Raw genomic sequence first — 17,701 nt, forward strand, 5'->3', positions numbered from 1 at the left:
CTTTGGCCCCTTACTGGAAAGGGTGGGGTGGGAGTTGGTGACAGAGAGAACCCAGCCCACCATTCCTGCAAGGGCTCTAAAATCCCTCTTCTCTTCCCTGTTGCCTCTCTACCAGGAGACACAGTTCCCCCATGCTCCAGACAAGAACCTTCTCTATCCAAATCCTGCCCAATACCAAGATTCACATTGGGAGAGCTGGAGGAGGTCATTTAGCCGGTAGGTGCCAAACCCAGTCAGCCTCACCCCAGAGCCTACAGAAGCAAAATCTCCAGGATGAAGAAATCCTGACTGGGTTCAAACTTCTTTTACAGTGACCCTCAGACAGTAAGCAGCCTGCTGTCGGTCACAGAGTCCAGGTGGTGGTAAATTTGGAACTGAGGCTTCTGACATCACCCCAAGGGCTCTCCTCAGGACACAACTCTCAATGCTACGTCTTGCACACAAGTGCTCAATAAACTTCTGTTGGGTCATTGAGCTGCTGAAATTTTTCTAACATGATGAGAGGAAAGAACATGAATTTTGGCATCAGGGAGATCCTGTTGTGGAAGGCCAGTGGCAAGCTTCAGTCTCCTTCACTGTAAAATAGGGCTAGTAACTATCTCCTGGGGTTGTCAGTGAGAATTAAATGACATATCCTAGGTAAAATCCCTAGCCCAACGCCTGGCACAGAAGAGGCACTTAAATGGTAGTGGTTATCAGTGAGAGGTGCTAGAACAGAGTAATAAGAACACAGACTGTGGAACCAGGTTGGCTCCACAATATACGATGTGTGATGCCGGAAGTTTCCTTTGCCTGTTTCCTCATCAGTAGCATGAGGATACTGGTGATGATGAAATGAATCAATATACATAGAACACTAAGAGCAGTATCTGGCACAAGGAAATGAGCATGATATGCTAGCTCTAATAATTATATCCCTTGCACTGGCCCTAAACACAGTAATCAAGTTCAGCTTGGAGAAACATGTCAGAGAGAGAGAGAGAGAAGGGGAAGAAAAAATAAAACCCCACAACCTCACATTCACAGAAAGAGGATACAGGTATAGCCAGTAAAAACTGCCCACGGAAGCCATGGAAAGCCTTCCCAACAAACTTGTCAGGCCCCTTTGAATTGTTGCACCCCTTTCTTTTCTGCTCACTATACTTTTGACTGTTTTTGGTGTGTGAACTGTGTCTCTTGTGAGGGCAGGGATCCTGTCCCCTCCCCACCTCAGGCATAAGGCTGTGCACTAGGGAAGAGGTGAGTTGATGAGAAAGACAGAATGTAAAGAGAAGGCAGTACTCCTAGACCCCAACACCCCACCACTCCCACCACCACCAAAAAAAAAAAGAATGCTGAGCAAAGCAATTGCCAAGATAAATCACTTTTATCTCTATAGGAAAGGGAGGATCTAAAAAAAATATATAAATTACATTAGTAACACAACATAAGAAAAAAACAGGGGAAAAAAAACCAACAGAGAAGTCTGTATGATGCTATTCTAACCTGTTTATAAAAAGGCCCTGCATCAGAAATTCACAATCCTACCCACTTCTAAAAATATATTTAGACATGTACAGAAGCGGTGGGCTTGTTTTTAAATTGCTTTTTTGTAAAAATATATTAAAGGTGAATAGAAATCCTCTCTCCCTGCCCCCTATCCAAGCCCCAGCTCTGTGCTGGGGATTGGAGACCAGAGGTAACTCTCTCATCATGTTCTAAACCTTGGTTACAACCACTCCCAACCCCTCCCCAACTCACTTCACTTAGAACCTGAAACATTAAAAAAAAAAAAGCACACTAGCCTCTTTGGAAAAGCGTAAATCTGAGGGTAAACTTGCTTTTCATTTAAAACACAAAACAACAAACAGCCAGCTCTGAGAGCCCAACTAAATTAAACAGAAACCCAGTCAAATGGAGGTTGGGTTTCAGCTCCACAAAACTTTTAACAAAGAAACAGAAGGGAAAGAGGCCTGGAACCAGGGGGGATATGCTAGCAATTAGCTGCCTTTGAAAGATCAAGGGGAGGGGGGTGTTAATGGGCAGAAGGGCTGGGGTCCTGGTCTTGGTTACAGCAGTCAGGGCCTAGTCAGGCAGTTGCCTACACAGGGACACAGGCTGCCCTCCTTCCCTCCCCTCACTACCCTCTGTTGCTTTGAAATCCCCAAGAAAAGCAAAGCTGGGCAGAAACAGAGGGAAGGGGAGTGGGAACCTCACGTGCTAAGGGGGAGGTAGCCAGGCTTTTTTGCCTTTGGTGTGAATAGATGGAGGACTGCTTGGCCCCTGGGGCCCCCAAGATAGGAAAAGGAAATGGGGCTAAGGGACCCCTGATTCCAAGGAAGGAGAGTAGATGGGCTGTGGAGAAAAGAAAGACAAACTGGAGACACGAAGACAACCAGGGAAGCCTCACATATTCCCTGTGGCCTGCACAGTAGCTGTTAAGTTCCCCAGAAGCACTGAGAAAACTGAGGTGAAGTTAAAGTGGGGGGTAGAAGACAATGAAGCACTCCACTTGGGCGTGCCGAAATGGAGAGAGGGAGACATTCTCCATCCAGTCCAGGTCACCAGGGAGGCAAGACAGGTGGGAGGTGGAGGGAGCTGGGGGAGGGTGAGGGAGGGGGTGGGCACTGTCTGGACAATAGAAACATTCACAAAGGGAAGAGGGGGTGGGAGGTTCAGATGATCTGCTCCTTTACAGGTGGGCATCTCCGCTCCTAGGCTCGGGCTCCCCCCACATCAGCACTCTGCCTGAGCGTCCACCTGACATCTGGGAGTGTAAAGGTCCAGGAGTGAAGATGTGAGTTCTGAAGTCTTCTTCAGACCAAGACCTCAAGGTGGGGAGAGAAGCAGGGAGGCTCCTGATGGAGAACCTGGGGTGAGCTGTCCTGCCACATCCTCTCCAGAAGGTCCAGGCTGTGCTCTGTGGTACGGGTGAAGGGATCAGGCTGTAGAGCAAGGGCTATCTGCTTCAGTGGCAGATGCTTTCAAGGCGTTTGGGAGATGGTTTTTGCATCCTGGGGCCCAGCCAAAGCTCTGTGGATAATGTTCTGCAGGACCTCAAACTCTAGGCAAATCCCTGGAGCTCACCCTGGGAGAGGTGGCTTCGTCTGTAGCCACCCAAAAGTAGTTTCCTCCAATGGGCTACAAAGTCTCGGTCAAAGTCTTGGGTGTTGGTCCTCTCCCCACCTTGAGAAGTGACAGGAATCTCTCTTCCTCCCGAGGATGAATGAAGTCAGCCCATGGCCTTTCTAGGCCACTCTGGAAATGGCCCACGGTGGGGCAGTAAGAAGACTCTGGGCCCTCCTCTTTACTTCCATGAAGCATTTGGCAAGAGGGGGCAGAGGCCAGAGCCTTCTCCCAGGAACGAGTCTTGAGTGGGACACATCCATTGGGCTAAGAGGAGGCAGGAGAATGGGCAGAGGTGGGCAGGCTTCTGGAGACAGGGATGGAGCCACAGAAAGTGTTGAGCACTGGGCCTCCCACTTCATGACCAGGGAAATACCGAGGGGCCCAGGCTCTCCTCATGCCTCTCCTCGTCCTGCTTTCCAGCTTTAAGTGGGGATGACAGTAAAGGGCAGACAAAGCTGGTGAAAGGGAAATGGATTGGGGCAGCAGAAAAGAGGGCTCTAGTCAGCTGGAAACCTCTCCCATTTACTGGCTACTCAGAGATATGCAAAAGGCAGGCAGGATGCTCCAGTGGAAGTGGGGAAGGGAGTTGAGGGAGTAGGTGAAGGGGCCCATGGGAGAGTCCGTGCCTTTGGTCAGTTCCAAGAAAGCAGGACAATGCGCCTCAGCACCTTGTCCGGGGCAGGCAGGATCCAGGAGTGCCCCGAGAATTGACAACGGAGAAGGCAATGGGGGTGAAGGGGTGAGGGGTAGGACACAAAGGGGATCACAGAAGCAGTTTGCCATTTCTGTGGATTTTCAGGATACGGCCGAGTCTCTGCTTTGCTGTAGCCAGGCCCTTTTTGGGACGCTTTCCTGTGGGGGAAGGGAGAGGTAAGCAAAGGGTATGGCAAGGGTGCCAGCAGCAGCTCCAGCACCAGCTGTCCTTGGGCCACCCCCCTCCTCTGTTCCTCTGCCCACAGAGTCTCCCCATCCTTATGCCTGGCTCCAGGACCATCTTGGGCCAAGGGGCCCTCCTTAACTACTCCAATCCAACACCACATGCTTTGGCTCTTCCTCCTATGACCTCCTGCAGTGGCTACAGACTCCCTGGTTACTCTGTCTGGTTACTTTTCCCCACTGATTTCTTTGGTCCCAATCATTTTCCTTCCTAACTTCTGCAAGGTGATTGTGCCTCTCCATCTTCTTATCCTGCCCACCAGGATTGAACAAGTGCCTGGTTAGTGATTATAGCTCAGTGTCCCTGAAGTTGCCACTCCCAGGGCCTTGTTTCATTAGAAACCCCATCCTCATCATCCCAATGCCGCACCAATCTCATCACCCTTGAGCTGCGTACTCTAGGGACTGGGCTTTCAGAGCCAAAGTGAGGAAAAGGAGGGCTTGAGCCCTCCCCGCTTCCTCTTTCCCCACATCAAATCACCTCATCACCACATCACCACATCAATCACGTGTCCCATGTGACCTCCTCCATATTTGATCAATTTATCCCCTCCTTCATTCCCTCTGCCAGAGCCCTAGCCTCTCTTCACTGCAGCCTGGACTTGTGTACGTGCCTCCTTCCTAGACTTCCCACCTTCAACCCACCCTTCACTCTGGCCTACCGGAAGGATCTTCCCAAACCCACATCTGGGTTTGTCTCTGCTTAACACCAGTCAATGTCTCTTCATGGCCTATGAGGTCAAGTCCAAGTATCTTAGGTTGCCCATCACTGTCCCTCCCAGGTGTTCTCATTTACCAGAATGCTTAAAGGTTTGAAGCCAGTGACTCTAAGATCCTTCTCAGTTCTACAACCATATGGCAGTCATACCTGGTCCTGTTTGATTGCTCTGGGAGCCAACTGAAGGGCGCCGCTGGGTCAAGAAGACACCCGGGGCCATGGGTGTGGTGCTGCGGTTTGCCTGGGCCATGCCAAAGGCGTTGGGACGAGCAGTATACTCATGGTCAGCAAGACTTCCTGAGAGGGCCTCTTGTTTAGGCTCAGGGGGAGGCAGGGGTGAGGAGGAGGTGAAAAGTTGGGGTGTAGTGGCCAGAGTTGGGGCTGGTACTGCCACGCTGAGATTAGGCTCTTGAGGGCGAGGCTGTTCTACCTCCTTCAACAAAGGCTTCTTCTTGATATATTTCTTCTTTTGGGCCTTCTGTAGCTCCTGAAACACAAGCCAAATGGGAGGGGAGAATTTAGGAGTGAAGAAAAGAGAAGAAAATTTCCCAGAAAGGAATCTAGACGGTGGTCAGTGTGGTTCTACAACCTGCCCCTACTCTAAGCTTAGCCTGGATATATGTACACACAACACACAGGCCTTCCAATACCTCAGGTCCTTTGGTACCAACCATTCTTAAGTCAACACTGCTACTAACCAGTACAGTGGCAACAGAAGGGTAAATGAGTTCAGAGACTTGGGTTTTGGTCCTAAAATTGCCACTTATGAGGTGAACCATGGACATGACTAATAATAATAGCTAAATTTACACCAGCAGCTGAGGCACTTTATATGTTTGACCTCATTTACTCCTTAGAACAGCCCTGAGAAGGAAAATCCCTCAGTTTACAGATGAGAAAGCTGAGGTACAGGGATATTAAGTAACATGAGCCCAAAGCCTCACAGCTGAACAGTTGTTGGGTTCAGGATTCAACTAGGTCTATGTGAACACCCACCCTGCACAATTCTCAAAATGGGACATCTGCGAGTGAAAGAGTAGCAGCTTTGGAATGAGATAAACTTGGGTTCAAATCTAGGCTTGTGCTCCCTAAGTTGGATGACCTTGGTCAAGTTACTAACCTTTCTGAAATTCAATTGCCTCATCTGTAAAATGGGCAAAACAATAGCTGGTTTTCAGTGCTGCTGGAAAGATTAAATAATGACATAAAACACATAGCACATAGTAGGTACTCAACAAATGACAAACTATTATTCTATCTTCATCTCTTACAATGGTTTCTCTTCTTCTTGCTGGTCTTTTCTTTTAATAGAGGACAGTCTTCCAGGTCACTGGATCTTAAAATCTCAGTTTTGGATGGGAGGGATGAATAAGGAGTTGTGTCACTTCTCACAATATCTTAGATTTCATCCATCCATTGCTCTATGAATATACTATCCACTGTGTAGTGGGTACCTTTATAGTGGGCACCTGGACCCCTGAGAACCTGGAAAGGTGGTGCTGAGAGCATGTGAATGACTTCACCTTCTGAAATGCTACACAGCCACAGAGACCAACTCAGTGATTACATTTCTTTGCCTTCTCTTGGCAACACAGGCCTACTCCTGCCTTCGGAAGATCTGACAGGCTGTGGCTACCTTAGGAATTTTTGTGGGACGAGAATAATAATATTAGTAATATATGCCAGGCACTGTTCTATAATTTAACTCATTTAATACTCCTATGAAGCATGAGAAAAAAAGAATTATAATTCCATTTTTATGAGAAGAAACTGGCACAGAGAGGTTAAGTCACTTTCCTAAGGTTATAGGAACAGTAAGTGGCCAAGCTGCGATTCAGACCCAAGCCATCTGTCTTCAGAGTCTCTTTTATCAGCCAAAATGCTTGTTACTCCATCCATACCAAGAACTGCATTTCTGCCCCCATTTCTCTCATCTGAATCCAGAAATTATCTCTTCATACCTAGATCACATAGTTTAAAATTTTCTACCTTTGTTGCCAATCTCCCTTTCATATACATCATCCAGATCCCCCCCACAGAAGACTAGACTATCTTATGACAGGGCCACTTTCACCTTATCTCAAAAGGCCATCAACAAGTCCCCACCCAAGTTCAGACTCCCTGCCCTGACATTTATGGTCATCCATCGTCTGGCCACTTATACCTAGCCAACCTGTAGTGATAATGATGAAAAGCTAATGTGTCTACAGTACTTACCGTGTGGCAAGTGCTGTTCTCAGAGCTTTTACATATATTACCTCATCTAATCCTCAGACAGAGTCTATGAGGAAACTGAGGCACAGAGAAATTAAGTAACTTGCTCAAGTGGGAGGGAGAAGATTTGAACTCAGGCAGGCTGGCTCCAGAATTCATTTTTTAACCTCTATTTATCTTACTCCATTCCCCAACAAGAAGCCTCCAATCCAAAAAGATCTGTTCATTCTTTTATTCATTCATTCATTCACTCAACCAACAATGACTAAACACATGCTTAACATAGTAGGGATACCAAGTCAAATTAGATATGTCTTCACCCTTGAGGCCCTTACAGTTTAATAAGGAACAAAGAAAAGTACACTTATGATTGTAAGTACCATGAGAATGCTATGGAAGCACAGAAGGCCACTGAAATAAACTGGTGGTGGATGGTGTGAAGGGGTGTTAGGTAAAGGCATCTGAGAGGGCATGATTCCCAATGGGCAGAGGGAACAGTCTGTGCAAAGGCACAGAGGCATGAGACAGTCTGATACATTGAATGAACAATGAGTACCGTAATGCAATAGTATGGGTGGTGTAAAGGGCATGCATGAAGGGTTGACACAAGGTCAGGGAGGAGGGGTAACCAGAGGGCAAATCAAGAGGGCCTTGTGTGCTTACCAAGGAATCCCCTTCTCCTGGAATGCCTCCCTTTCCCCTCCAAAAGCTTAGCCTGCAAAACCCTTCCCAATTTCAAATCTCTTCTTTGAGGTCATCTCTGATCAACTCCACAGAAGTGAGCTCCACAGAAGGCACTAAGAGTAGTTTTCAAACCTTTAATTAATTTGTTCATTTAAAGCAGTCAAACTTCCTTTTTTTACAAATTACATCTTACATGGCACTAGGATATACATAATAGAGAAAAGTTCTGGACAAAGAATGGCCGCCTGTACTGGTTGGTCTCTGCTGGCTTCCATCAATAGCCTCCAAAACATTTCTAAACTCTGGAACTCCACAGAACATCATATGAAAAACATCATTCTATTAAATTTTATTTAAATAGGATGTAATTACTGAATTATATAAACATTTAACTATTTCACTTTATTTTAATAGCAAGTAACATGAAATCTGAAGTTAGAGGATATGAGTTTGAATCTTGTCTCCTCCATTTACTGGCTGTATTATCCTGGACTAGTCACTTAAAGAGAGCCTCATTTTCTTCACCTGTAAAATGATGAAAATATTACCTATTGAAAAGGGTTATTGAGCAGATTACATGAGACACATGGAAGCACCTAACATAAAGCAGATGCTCAATAAATGCTCTAAGCTATAGGATGTGGCATGAGGATCTAAGGGGATACTGGTAAGGAGAGAACCACAAGATTCACTTCCAACTGCTCTCAGGGTTGCCAAGCACATTTAAGAACTTTGAAAACTGTAACATGCTAGGAAGTTAACTTGATTCTAGGACAAAAATTAGTGGGTGAAGTTTTCTTGGGAAGCATGGGGTGAAGATCAGGCAAAGTATTTGGTACAGAGGACAAGAAAAGCCTCTCCCCGAAAAAACCAAATTCCGATACTGATGAGAGACTGAGAAACTGAGTGTACTCAACTGAGTCACCTCCTTGGAGCTTCATCTGAAGACAAGAACTCTCACCCAAGGACAGACTTGGTCCTTCCCATCTGAGAGGTTTTCACACACCCAGAAAGGCAAGTGATATTTTCAAGGGCTTTTCTCTGGCCCCCTATTTTCTTTCATCCTAAATCATTTCAACGGTGTGCTCTGTGGAAGTAGCTTGTCACTGAGTTGGTATATGTAGGATATAGGAGGGAGTTGGGATATTGCCATGGATAAAGATCACAAGTTACCCACTTCCCAATGAGACAATGGTGAGATCCTGTCAGCCTGGAGGTCTGAGTTTTGAGGCTCCAAATCAAACTGGAATCAGTGGCAGGGCCATTGCCTGAGTGTCAGCACTTACCTGCTGGGCCAACTTTGCAGCTGCTGCAGCCAAGCCTGTCTCAATGGAAGCTACCCGAGTCCCCTCACGCACAGGACGGTCCTGCTTTGGTAGAGTTGGGGTCACACGGGCTGCAGAGGGAACAGAATGAAGACATTTATCTGAATGACAATCATATTCCCTACCTCTGAGCCCCCCAAAGGTGGTCTCATTGGTTTTCCTGCTTCTAGCTTTTTACAAAGCCAGATTTTGCTTCCCATCGGGTAAAAAGCTAATTCACAAATGCCCAAGGTACACAAAGCACACACTGATTAAAGAATAAAAGTTAATTTCCCTGAATTGGCATGTAAAGTTGTCCATGTTCTGCTCCCTACCTACCTCCCCAACCTTATTTCCATTCCCATATCCTCAGCTTCTCCAGACAGAATGGCTTCCTTATTACACCTCCAGAACATGTACAGCTCATCCTCTCTCCCTGTGCCTTCATCCTCATCATCTACACTGCCTGGAGTACCCTCTTCCCTTTTTTCCACCTCTTTAAAACCTGTCCATTATTCAAAAGTAAGCTGAAATCAATCTGTGCAAAACGTCTAGGACCTCTTTGGCTCACACTGAACCCTCCCCTCCCCTGAACATATGTACAAGTCACTTAATACATAGCACATACTATCCTGTCTCATTCCCTAATGCTGATGTGTGTTAATCTATCTAATAACCAGGTTATGAGTTCCTAAAGAAGATCACCTTCTTGTATAACCTTTTTATATAATGCCTTAACAATCTTGAATCAAAAAAGTTACTCATCCCACATTTTACATAGGAAGTGTATTTCAGGATAACCAAACAGCCCCAGATGATGAGGGAAAGCTGTTCTTTACAGACGAATGCCAGCTAATAAATGTAAAAGGAATGACAAAATTAGAAAATCACACGTTTGTAAGCCCTAATGAAATAACTGATTCTAGGGAATTGGATATTCACACAGTACCAAAGTATTATCTCACAGATGACTTGCTAGTCTTGAGAAAAAAAACTAACCTTACAATGATGAGATCAGGAGATCACCCCTTATTGTCACTAACAGAAAGATGGCCAACTTCATGCACCTCCTAATGCAATTCAATAGGAAATCTACAGCATTACCTGGGAAGCAGTTTTGCCAAGACCTAACATCAAGTAAGCAGTTCATATTACTTCCAGTTTTTAGGAAACAGAGATCAAAAAAAAAAAAGTTAAATGACACTGAGGGCAAACAGTCATCCTATAAGATAACTGGCCTGGTTTCTTTAAAAACACAATGTCACAAAGAAGCAAACAAACAAATCTAGAAGGTGGGATGTGCTAAAGGACAATTATACTAGTTTTTATAACAAATCAACAGCATCAAACAAAAAAGGATTTCTCTAGATTAAGAGAGATTCAAAAAACGTGATAGCCAAATGCCATATGGACCCTGTTCAGATCCTGATTTAAACAAATCCACTATGAAAATGCCTTTTTTTGTTAGACAATTAAGGAAATTTGATTATGGACTTAGTATTAGATAACATCAAGGAATTATCAAATTATTATTAATTTTGTTATGTATGATGACAGGACAGTGGTTATGTGAGAAAATGTATACCTTAGGGATGCATACTGAAGTACATGGTGGGGTGGGAGGGAATGACACTATCTGGGATTTGCTTTAGACAGTTTTTAAAAAAAGAAGAAAGTTATAGACGAATCAAATATGGCAAAATCTTTACAACTGTTGATTCTCATTGGTGAGTGTATGGGATTTTACTCTTTTTAATTAATGAAAAAAGTCAATGTCACAGGAAAAAAAGAGGTGGTGGTGGTATCTGACCTAGATTTAAAGATTCATTGGTTGGTTAGCTATTGTTATTGCTATAAAGGAGACTTTCTGTATAAGCAGTATGCAGATTTTAGAACAGGCAATTCAGGAGGTTGAAGTCCTTTCTTTAAAGGTGATATTGATATTTGTTTAAAAAATGATCTGAAGCAAATCTAGCAAAAATGTTAACGCACAATTTTCAGTCATGGATTCTTGGGTATATTTTATATCGTTCTCCATAGTTTTGTGTGTGTGGTGGCTTTAAAACATGGCCCCAAATTCTTTGACATTTTTCCTATTAATAGGTGGGGTCTATGTTCCCTCCCGTTGAACCTAAGCAGGCTCATTTGTAGCCTATAGAATGTGACAGAAGTGACACTGCATGACTTCTGAGGCTAGGTCAGAAAAGGCAACTTTAGTTTCTGCACTGCTTCCTGGAACACTCACACTTAGAGCCCTGAGCAACCACATAAGAAGTCTGATTGCCTTGAGGCCATCAGGCAGTGAGGAAGCTAGTCACATGGAGAGGTCACATGTTGGCACTCTGCTTGGTACTTCTAGTCTTTGAGTCCACCCAGCCCAGGCCCCAGACATGTGAGTTAATGAGACTTCAGATGATTCAAACTCTTGGCCATCCAGCCTTCAAATTATCCCAGCTGAGGCCCCAGACATCATGGAGTAGAGACAAGTTGTCCCCATTGTGTCCTTTCTAAATTCCTGACCTGTATAATACATAAGCAAGTTGTTTTAATCTGAAAAAAATTAACCTCCTTGATTAGATCTGGATTTAGGGGGGAAAAAAAACTATGTAAGACATTTTGTAGGGACAGTTGAGAAAATCTGATCATAGAATGGTTTATTAGAAGATCTTAGGGAATTATTAACTGTTAAGTATAACAGAGTTAGTGTGGTTATGTAGGAGGACATTCTTATTTTTAGGAGATACTGAAGTATTACTTTGTAGTAGCTTTGTAAAGTACTTTGAAGTAGCTCAGTTACTTTGTAGTAGCTTTGTAAAGTACTTTGAAGTAGCTCAGTAAAAACTATAGACAGATACAGATAATGAAGCAAATACAGAAAAATATTACAACTGTAGGATATCTAAGTATTGAGAATATGGGTGTTTGTGTACTCTCCTACATTTATGGATGTTTGAAAATTCTCATAATAAAAAATTTTAAATAGTGAATGAGATTAAGAGATTATAATAACCAAATGAAATGTGTAGTCCTTGAATAGATCCTAGTTTAAATAAGCAAATTATAAAAGCTATTTTTGGTACAACTGGAGGAAATTTGAATAAGGATTTGGTATTAAATGATATTAGGAAGTAAATGTTACTTTACTTAGGTGTCAAATGATGGAACTATGGTTATGAAAGAAAAAGTCATTTTCATAGAGATGCATACTGAACTAATATTTAGTATGTAATGATGGATGAAATCCACAAAAAAGGCAAAGTTAAGGACTTCTAAAACGTCACTTCTGAATTAAAACAATGAAAAAACTGGCAAAAACTGTCATAATAAAATTTTTCAGAACTCTGGAAATTAACCAAAGGTCTACAGCTACCTGGAGAGCATTTATTTAAGAAAAAGCGCTGAATCTCAGTAAAAGCAGTGAGCTTTGTGGCATTTTAACTTGCCCTAGACCCATCCACTTCTCCCCAGCTCAGTGATAGCCTTGAAAAATAACAGGCCACATTGCCAGTGATGTAGGGAACAGAAAGGAGCTGGAGTTTTCTTCCAAAGCCTAGTGCTCCCTGGGGAGCATTTATCAAAAATATTTAAAGGCAAGCGCTTAATGTCACAGATGCTTAAGGTGATGGATAACAGTTGTGGCAAACAAAAGACCAACCCAAAAGCTGAAAAGGAAAAGTTGAGGAATGAGATATCCACTGGGGATTAGAAAAGCTCTCACATATTTCTGGGAATCTAAAAGACCATATGCATGCATAGGGGCTGTGTGCATGATCAGGAAAGACTTGAGAAATACCAGGCACTCACCTCTGGCTGACTTTGAGGCGCTGCAAAGCAGGAAGTGAAGGCTAAGGCACAGTTGTAAATTGCCTGCCTGAGTGCTGAAGGTATGTCCCAACATGCACACAGAGCCCCTTGTCAAGCACTGGGAGATTTACTGGTTCCAGGCATTTAAGGAAATCTCTGTCCAATCATTAGCTGACCACTAAGCTAACTGAGTAGAAATTGCTACTTTAGTGACTTTTCTGAACAAATTCTGTAAATAAACAAATAACAACAAGCAGCAACAAAACAAACCCTGGGGAGTGAAGTAGGGAGTATCTGATTTCCAGAGTCGCCACATTATTTTAAATGTTCAGTTTTCAAAAAACATTAGAAGATATGCAAAGAAACAGGAAAGGGTAGCCACACACAGGAAAAAAGTAATGGATAAAAACTCTCTCTGACTACCTGAACAAAGTTGGACCTACTAGACAAGGACTTTATACCACCTATTTCAAACATGTTCAAAGAGCTAAAGGAGATCATGTCTAAAGAACTAAATGAGAGTATGAGAATGACGTTTCACCAAATAAAGAATACCAATAAACAGACAGAAACCATAAAAAGGAATCAAATAGATATTTTCGAGTTGAAAAGTAACGGAAATGGAAATTTCACTAGAGGGTTTCAACAGCAGATTTGAGTAGGCAGAAGGAAGGCTTAGTGACCTTCAAGAAAGATCAATTGAGATTATCCAGTCTAACGAACAGAAAGAAAAAAGAAAGAGGAAAATGAGCAGAGCCAAAGGGAACTGTGGGATGGATCAAATTTGCCAACGTACGCATATGGGAGGCCCAAAAGGAGAGAGAAACAGGGGTGGAAAGACTATTTTAAGAAATAATGCCTGAAACTTTTCCAAATTTGATAAAAAATTAATCTACATATCCAATAAGTTCAACAAACTATATGTCAGATAAACTCAGAGACTACATATCATAACCAAAACCAAAGACAAAGAGAGGACCTTGAAGTCAGCAAAACAGAAGTGACTCATAACATAAAAGATTGACAGTTTACTGATCATCAGAAACCATGGAGGATAAAAAGCAGTAGGATGACATATTCAAAGTGCTTAAAGAAAATCACTGTCAACCAAGAATTCTACATCCAGCAGAACTATCCTTCAAAAAAGGAGAAATCAGGATATACCTAAATAAACAAAAACAGGACTTCCCTGGTGGTCCACTGGTTAAGACTCCATGCTTCCACGGCAGGGGTGTCGGTTCAATCCCTGGTCGGGGAAGCTCTGCATGCCACTCAGTGCAGCCAAAAATCTGTTTAAAATAATAACTAATCATTCTTTAAAAAAAAGAATAATAAAAAAAAAACCCAGAGAAGGGAGACAGCAGAAGCAAGAAGAACTACAATCCTGCAGCCTGTGGAAAAAAAACCACATTCACAGAAAGATACACAAGATGAAAAGGCAGAGGGCTATGTACCAGATGAAGGAACAAGATAAAATCCAAGAAAAACAAGCAAATGAAATGGAGATAGGCAACCTTCCAGAAAAAGAATTCAGAATAATGATAGGGAAGATGATCCAGGACCTCGGGAAAAGAACGGAGGCAAAGATCAAGAAGACGCAAGAAATGTTTAACAGGGCTTCCCTGGTGGCACAGTGGGTGAGAGTCTGCCTGCCGATGCAGGGGCACGGGTTCGTGCCCCGGGCCGGGAGGATCCCAAGTGCCATGGAGCGGCTGAGCCCGTGAGCCACGTCCGCTGAGCTTGCGCGTCCGGAGCCTGTGCTCCACAAAGGGAGAGGCTACAACAGTGAGAGGCCCGTGTAGCGCAAAAAAAAACAAAAAAACAACAAAAAAAGAGAAATGTTTAACAAAGATCTAGAAGAATTAAAGAAAACACAGAGATGAACAACACAATAACTGAAATGAAAACTACGCTAGAAGGAATCAATAGAAGAATAACTGAGGCAGAAGAACAGATAAATGACCTGGAAGACAGAACAGTGGAATTCACTGCTGTGGAACAGAATAAAGAAAAAAGAATGAAAAGAAATGAAGATAGCCTAAGAGACCTCTGGGAAAACATTAAATGCAACAACATTTGCATTATAGGGGTACCAGAAGGAGAAGAGAGAGAGAAAGGACCAGAGAAAATATTTGAAGAGATTATAGTCGAAAACTTCCCTAACATGGGAAAGGAAAAAGCCACGCAAGTCCAAGAGGCACAGCAAGTCCCATACAGGATAAACACACGGAGAAACATGCTGAGACACACAGTGATCAAACTGGCAAAAATCAAAGACAAAGAAAAATTATTATAAGCAGCAAGGGAAAAATGACAAATAACATACAAGGGAACTCCCAAAAGGTTAACAGCTTATTTCTCAGCACAAACTCTACAAGCCAGAAGGGAGTGGCATAATATACTTAAAGTGATGAAAGGGAAAAACCTACAACCAAGACTACCCTACCTGGCAGGGATCTCATTCAGATTCGATGATAAATCAAATCAAAAGCTTTACAGACAAGCAAAATCAAAGAGAATTAGCACCACCAAACCAGTTCTACAACAAATGCTAAAGGAACTTCTCTAAGTGGGAAACACAAGAGAAGAAAAGGACCTACGAAAACAACCCCAAAACAATTAAGAAAATGGTCATAGGAACATACATATCGATAAATACCTTAAACGGGAATGGATTAAATGCTCCAACCAAAAGACACAGGCTTGCTGAATGGATCCAAAAGCAAGACCCATAGATATGCTGTCTACAAGAGACCCACTTCAGACCTAGGGACACATTCAGACTGAAAGTGTGGGGATGGAAAAAGATATTCCATGCAAATGGAAATCAAAACAAAGCTGGAGTAGCAATACTCATGTCAGATAAAATAGACTCGAAAATAAAGAATGTTGGGGAGAAAGAGGGGAAGATGGTGGAAGAGTAAGACGCAGAGATCACCTTCCTCCCCACAGATAAACCAGAAATACATCTACACATGGAGCAACTCCTACAGAACACCTACTGAATGCTGGCAGAAGACCTCAAACCTCCCAAAAGACTAAGAAGCAGCAGATTAAACCTCCACAATCAACTTGATGTACCCTGCATCTGCGGAATACATGAATAGACAACGAATCATCCCAAATTGAGGAGCCGTGTAGATGAAAGGCTCTTGGTGCTGCAGCCAGGAGTCAGTGCTGTGACTCTGAGGTGGGAGAGCCAACTTCAGGACACTGGTCAACAAGAGACTCCCAGCTCCACATAATATCAAACGGTGAAAATCTCCCAGAGATCTCCATCTCAACACCAGCACCCAGCTTCACTCAATGACCACAAAGCTACAGTGCTGAACAACCTATGCCAAACAACTAGCAAAACAGGAACACAACCCCACCCAGTAGCAGAGAGGCTGCCTAAAATCATAATAAGCCCACAGACACCTCAAAACACACCACCAGACGTGAACCTGCCCACTAGAGAGACAAGATCCAGCCTCATCCACCAGAACACAGGCACTAGTACCCTCCACCAGGAAGCCTACACAACCCACTGAACCAACCTTAGCCACTGGGGACAGATATCAAAAACAACGGGAACTACGAACCTGCAGCCTGCAAAAAGGAGACCACAAACACAGTAAGATAAGCAAAATGAGAAGACAGAAAAACACACAGCAGATGAAGGAGCAAGATAAAAACCCACCAAACCTAACAAATGAAGAGGAAATAGGCAGTCTATCTGAAAAAGAATGCAGAATAATGATAGTAAAGATGAACCAAAATCTTAGAAATAGAATAGACAAAATGCAAGAAACATTTAACAAGGACCTAGAAGAAATAAAGATGAAACAAACAATGATGAACAACACAATAAATGAAATTAAAAACACTCTAGACGGGATCAATAGCAGAATAACTGAGGCAGAAGAACGGATAAGTGACCTGGAAGATAAAATAGTAGAAATAAATACTGCAGAGCAGAATAAAGAAAAAAGAATGAAAAGAACTGAGGACAGTCTCAGAGACCACTGGGACAACATTAAACGCAACAACATTCGAATTATAGGGGTTCCAGAAGAAGAAGAGAAAAAGAAAGGGACTGAGAAAATACTTGAAGAGATTATAGTTGAAAACTTCCCTAATATGGGAAAGGAAATAGTTAATCAAGTCCAGGAAGCACAGAGAGTCCCATACAGGATAAATCCAAGGAGAATTACGCCAAGACACATATTAATCAAACTGTTAAAAATTAAATACAAAGAAAGCATAGTAAAAGCAGCAAGGGAAAAACAACAAATAATACACAAGGTAATCACCATAAGGTTAGCAGCTGATCTCTCAGTAGAAACTCTGCAAGCCAGAAGGGAGTGGCAGGACATACTGAAAGTGATGAAGGAGAAAAACCTGCAACCAAGATTACTCTACCCAGCAAGGATCTCATTCAGATTTGATGGAGAAATTAAACTCTTTGTGGACAAGTAAAAGCTGAGAGAGTTCAGCACCACCAAACCAGCTTTACAACAAATGCTAAAGGAACTTCTCTAGACAAGAAACACAAGAGAAGGAAAAGACCTATAATAACGAACCCAAAACAATTTAGAAAATGGGAATAGGAACATACATATCGATAATTACCTTAAATGTAAATGGACTAAATGCTCCCACCAAAAGACACAGACTGGCTGAATGGATACAAAAACAAGACCTGTATATATGCTGTCTACAAGAGACCCACTTCAGACCTACAGACACATACAGATTGAAATTAAGGGGATGGAAAAAGATATTCCATGCAAATGGAAACCAAAAGAAAGCTCGAGTAGCAATTCTCATATCAGACAAAACAGACTTTAAAATAAAGACTATTAGAAGAGACAAAGAAGGACACTACATAATGATCAAGGGATCGATCCAAGAAAAAGATATAACAATTGTAAATATTTATGCACCCAAC

At 42.9% G+C, this 17,701-nt stretch overlaps 1 protein-coding gene across 3 annotated transcripts in view; it reads right to left on the reverse strand.

Annotated features, from left to right (window-relative positions):
• Positions 1-1,355: 1,355 nt before the first annotated feature.
• The window catches only part of PHF8 (PHD finger protein 8), a 100,729-nt gene continuing 84,383 nt past the window's right edge, over positions 1,356-17,701 (reverse strand). For all 3 annotated transcript variants that reach the window (XM_029240713.1, XM_029240712.1, XM_029240711.1), the window contains 3 exons: positions 8,947-9,056; positions 4,913-5,249; positions 1,356-3,960 (listed from right to left, as the gene is read on the reverse strand). In XM_029240713.1, coding sequence (XP_029096546.1) covers positions 3,872-3,960; positions 4,913-5,249; positions 8,947-9,056 — 536 coding nt within the window. In that variant the 3' untranslated portion in view covers positions 1,356-3,871. The remainder of the gene's footprint in view (positions 3,961-4,912; positions 5,250-8,946; positions 9,057-17,701) is intronic.

The sequence above is a fragment of the Monodon monoceros genome, unplaced genomic scaffold, assembly GCF_005190385.1.
Source record: "Monodon monoceros isolate NGI ecotype Baffin Bay Population unplaced genomic scaffold, NGI_Narwhal_1 Super_Scaffold_22, whole genome shotgun sequence".
NCBI classification, from domain to species: Eukaryota; Metazoa; Chordata; class Mammalia; order Artiodactyla; family Monodontidae; genus Monodon; species Monodon monoceros.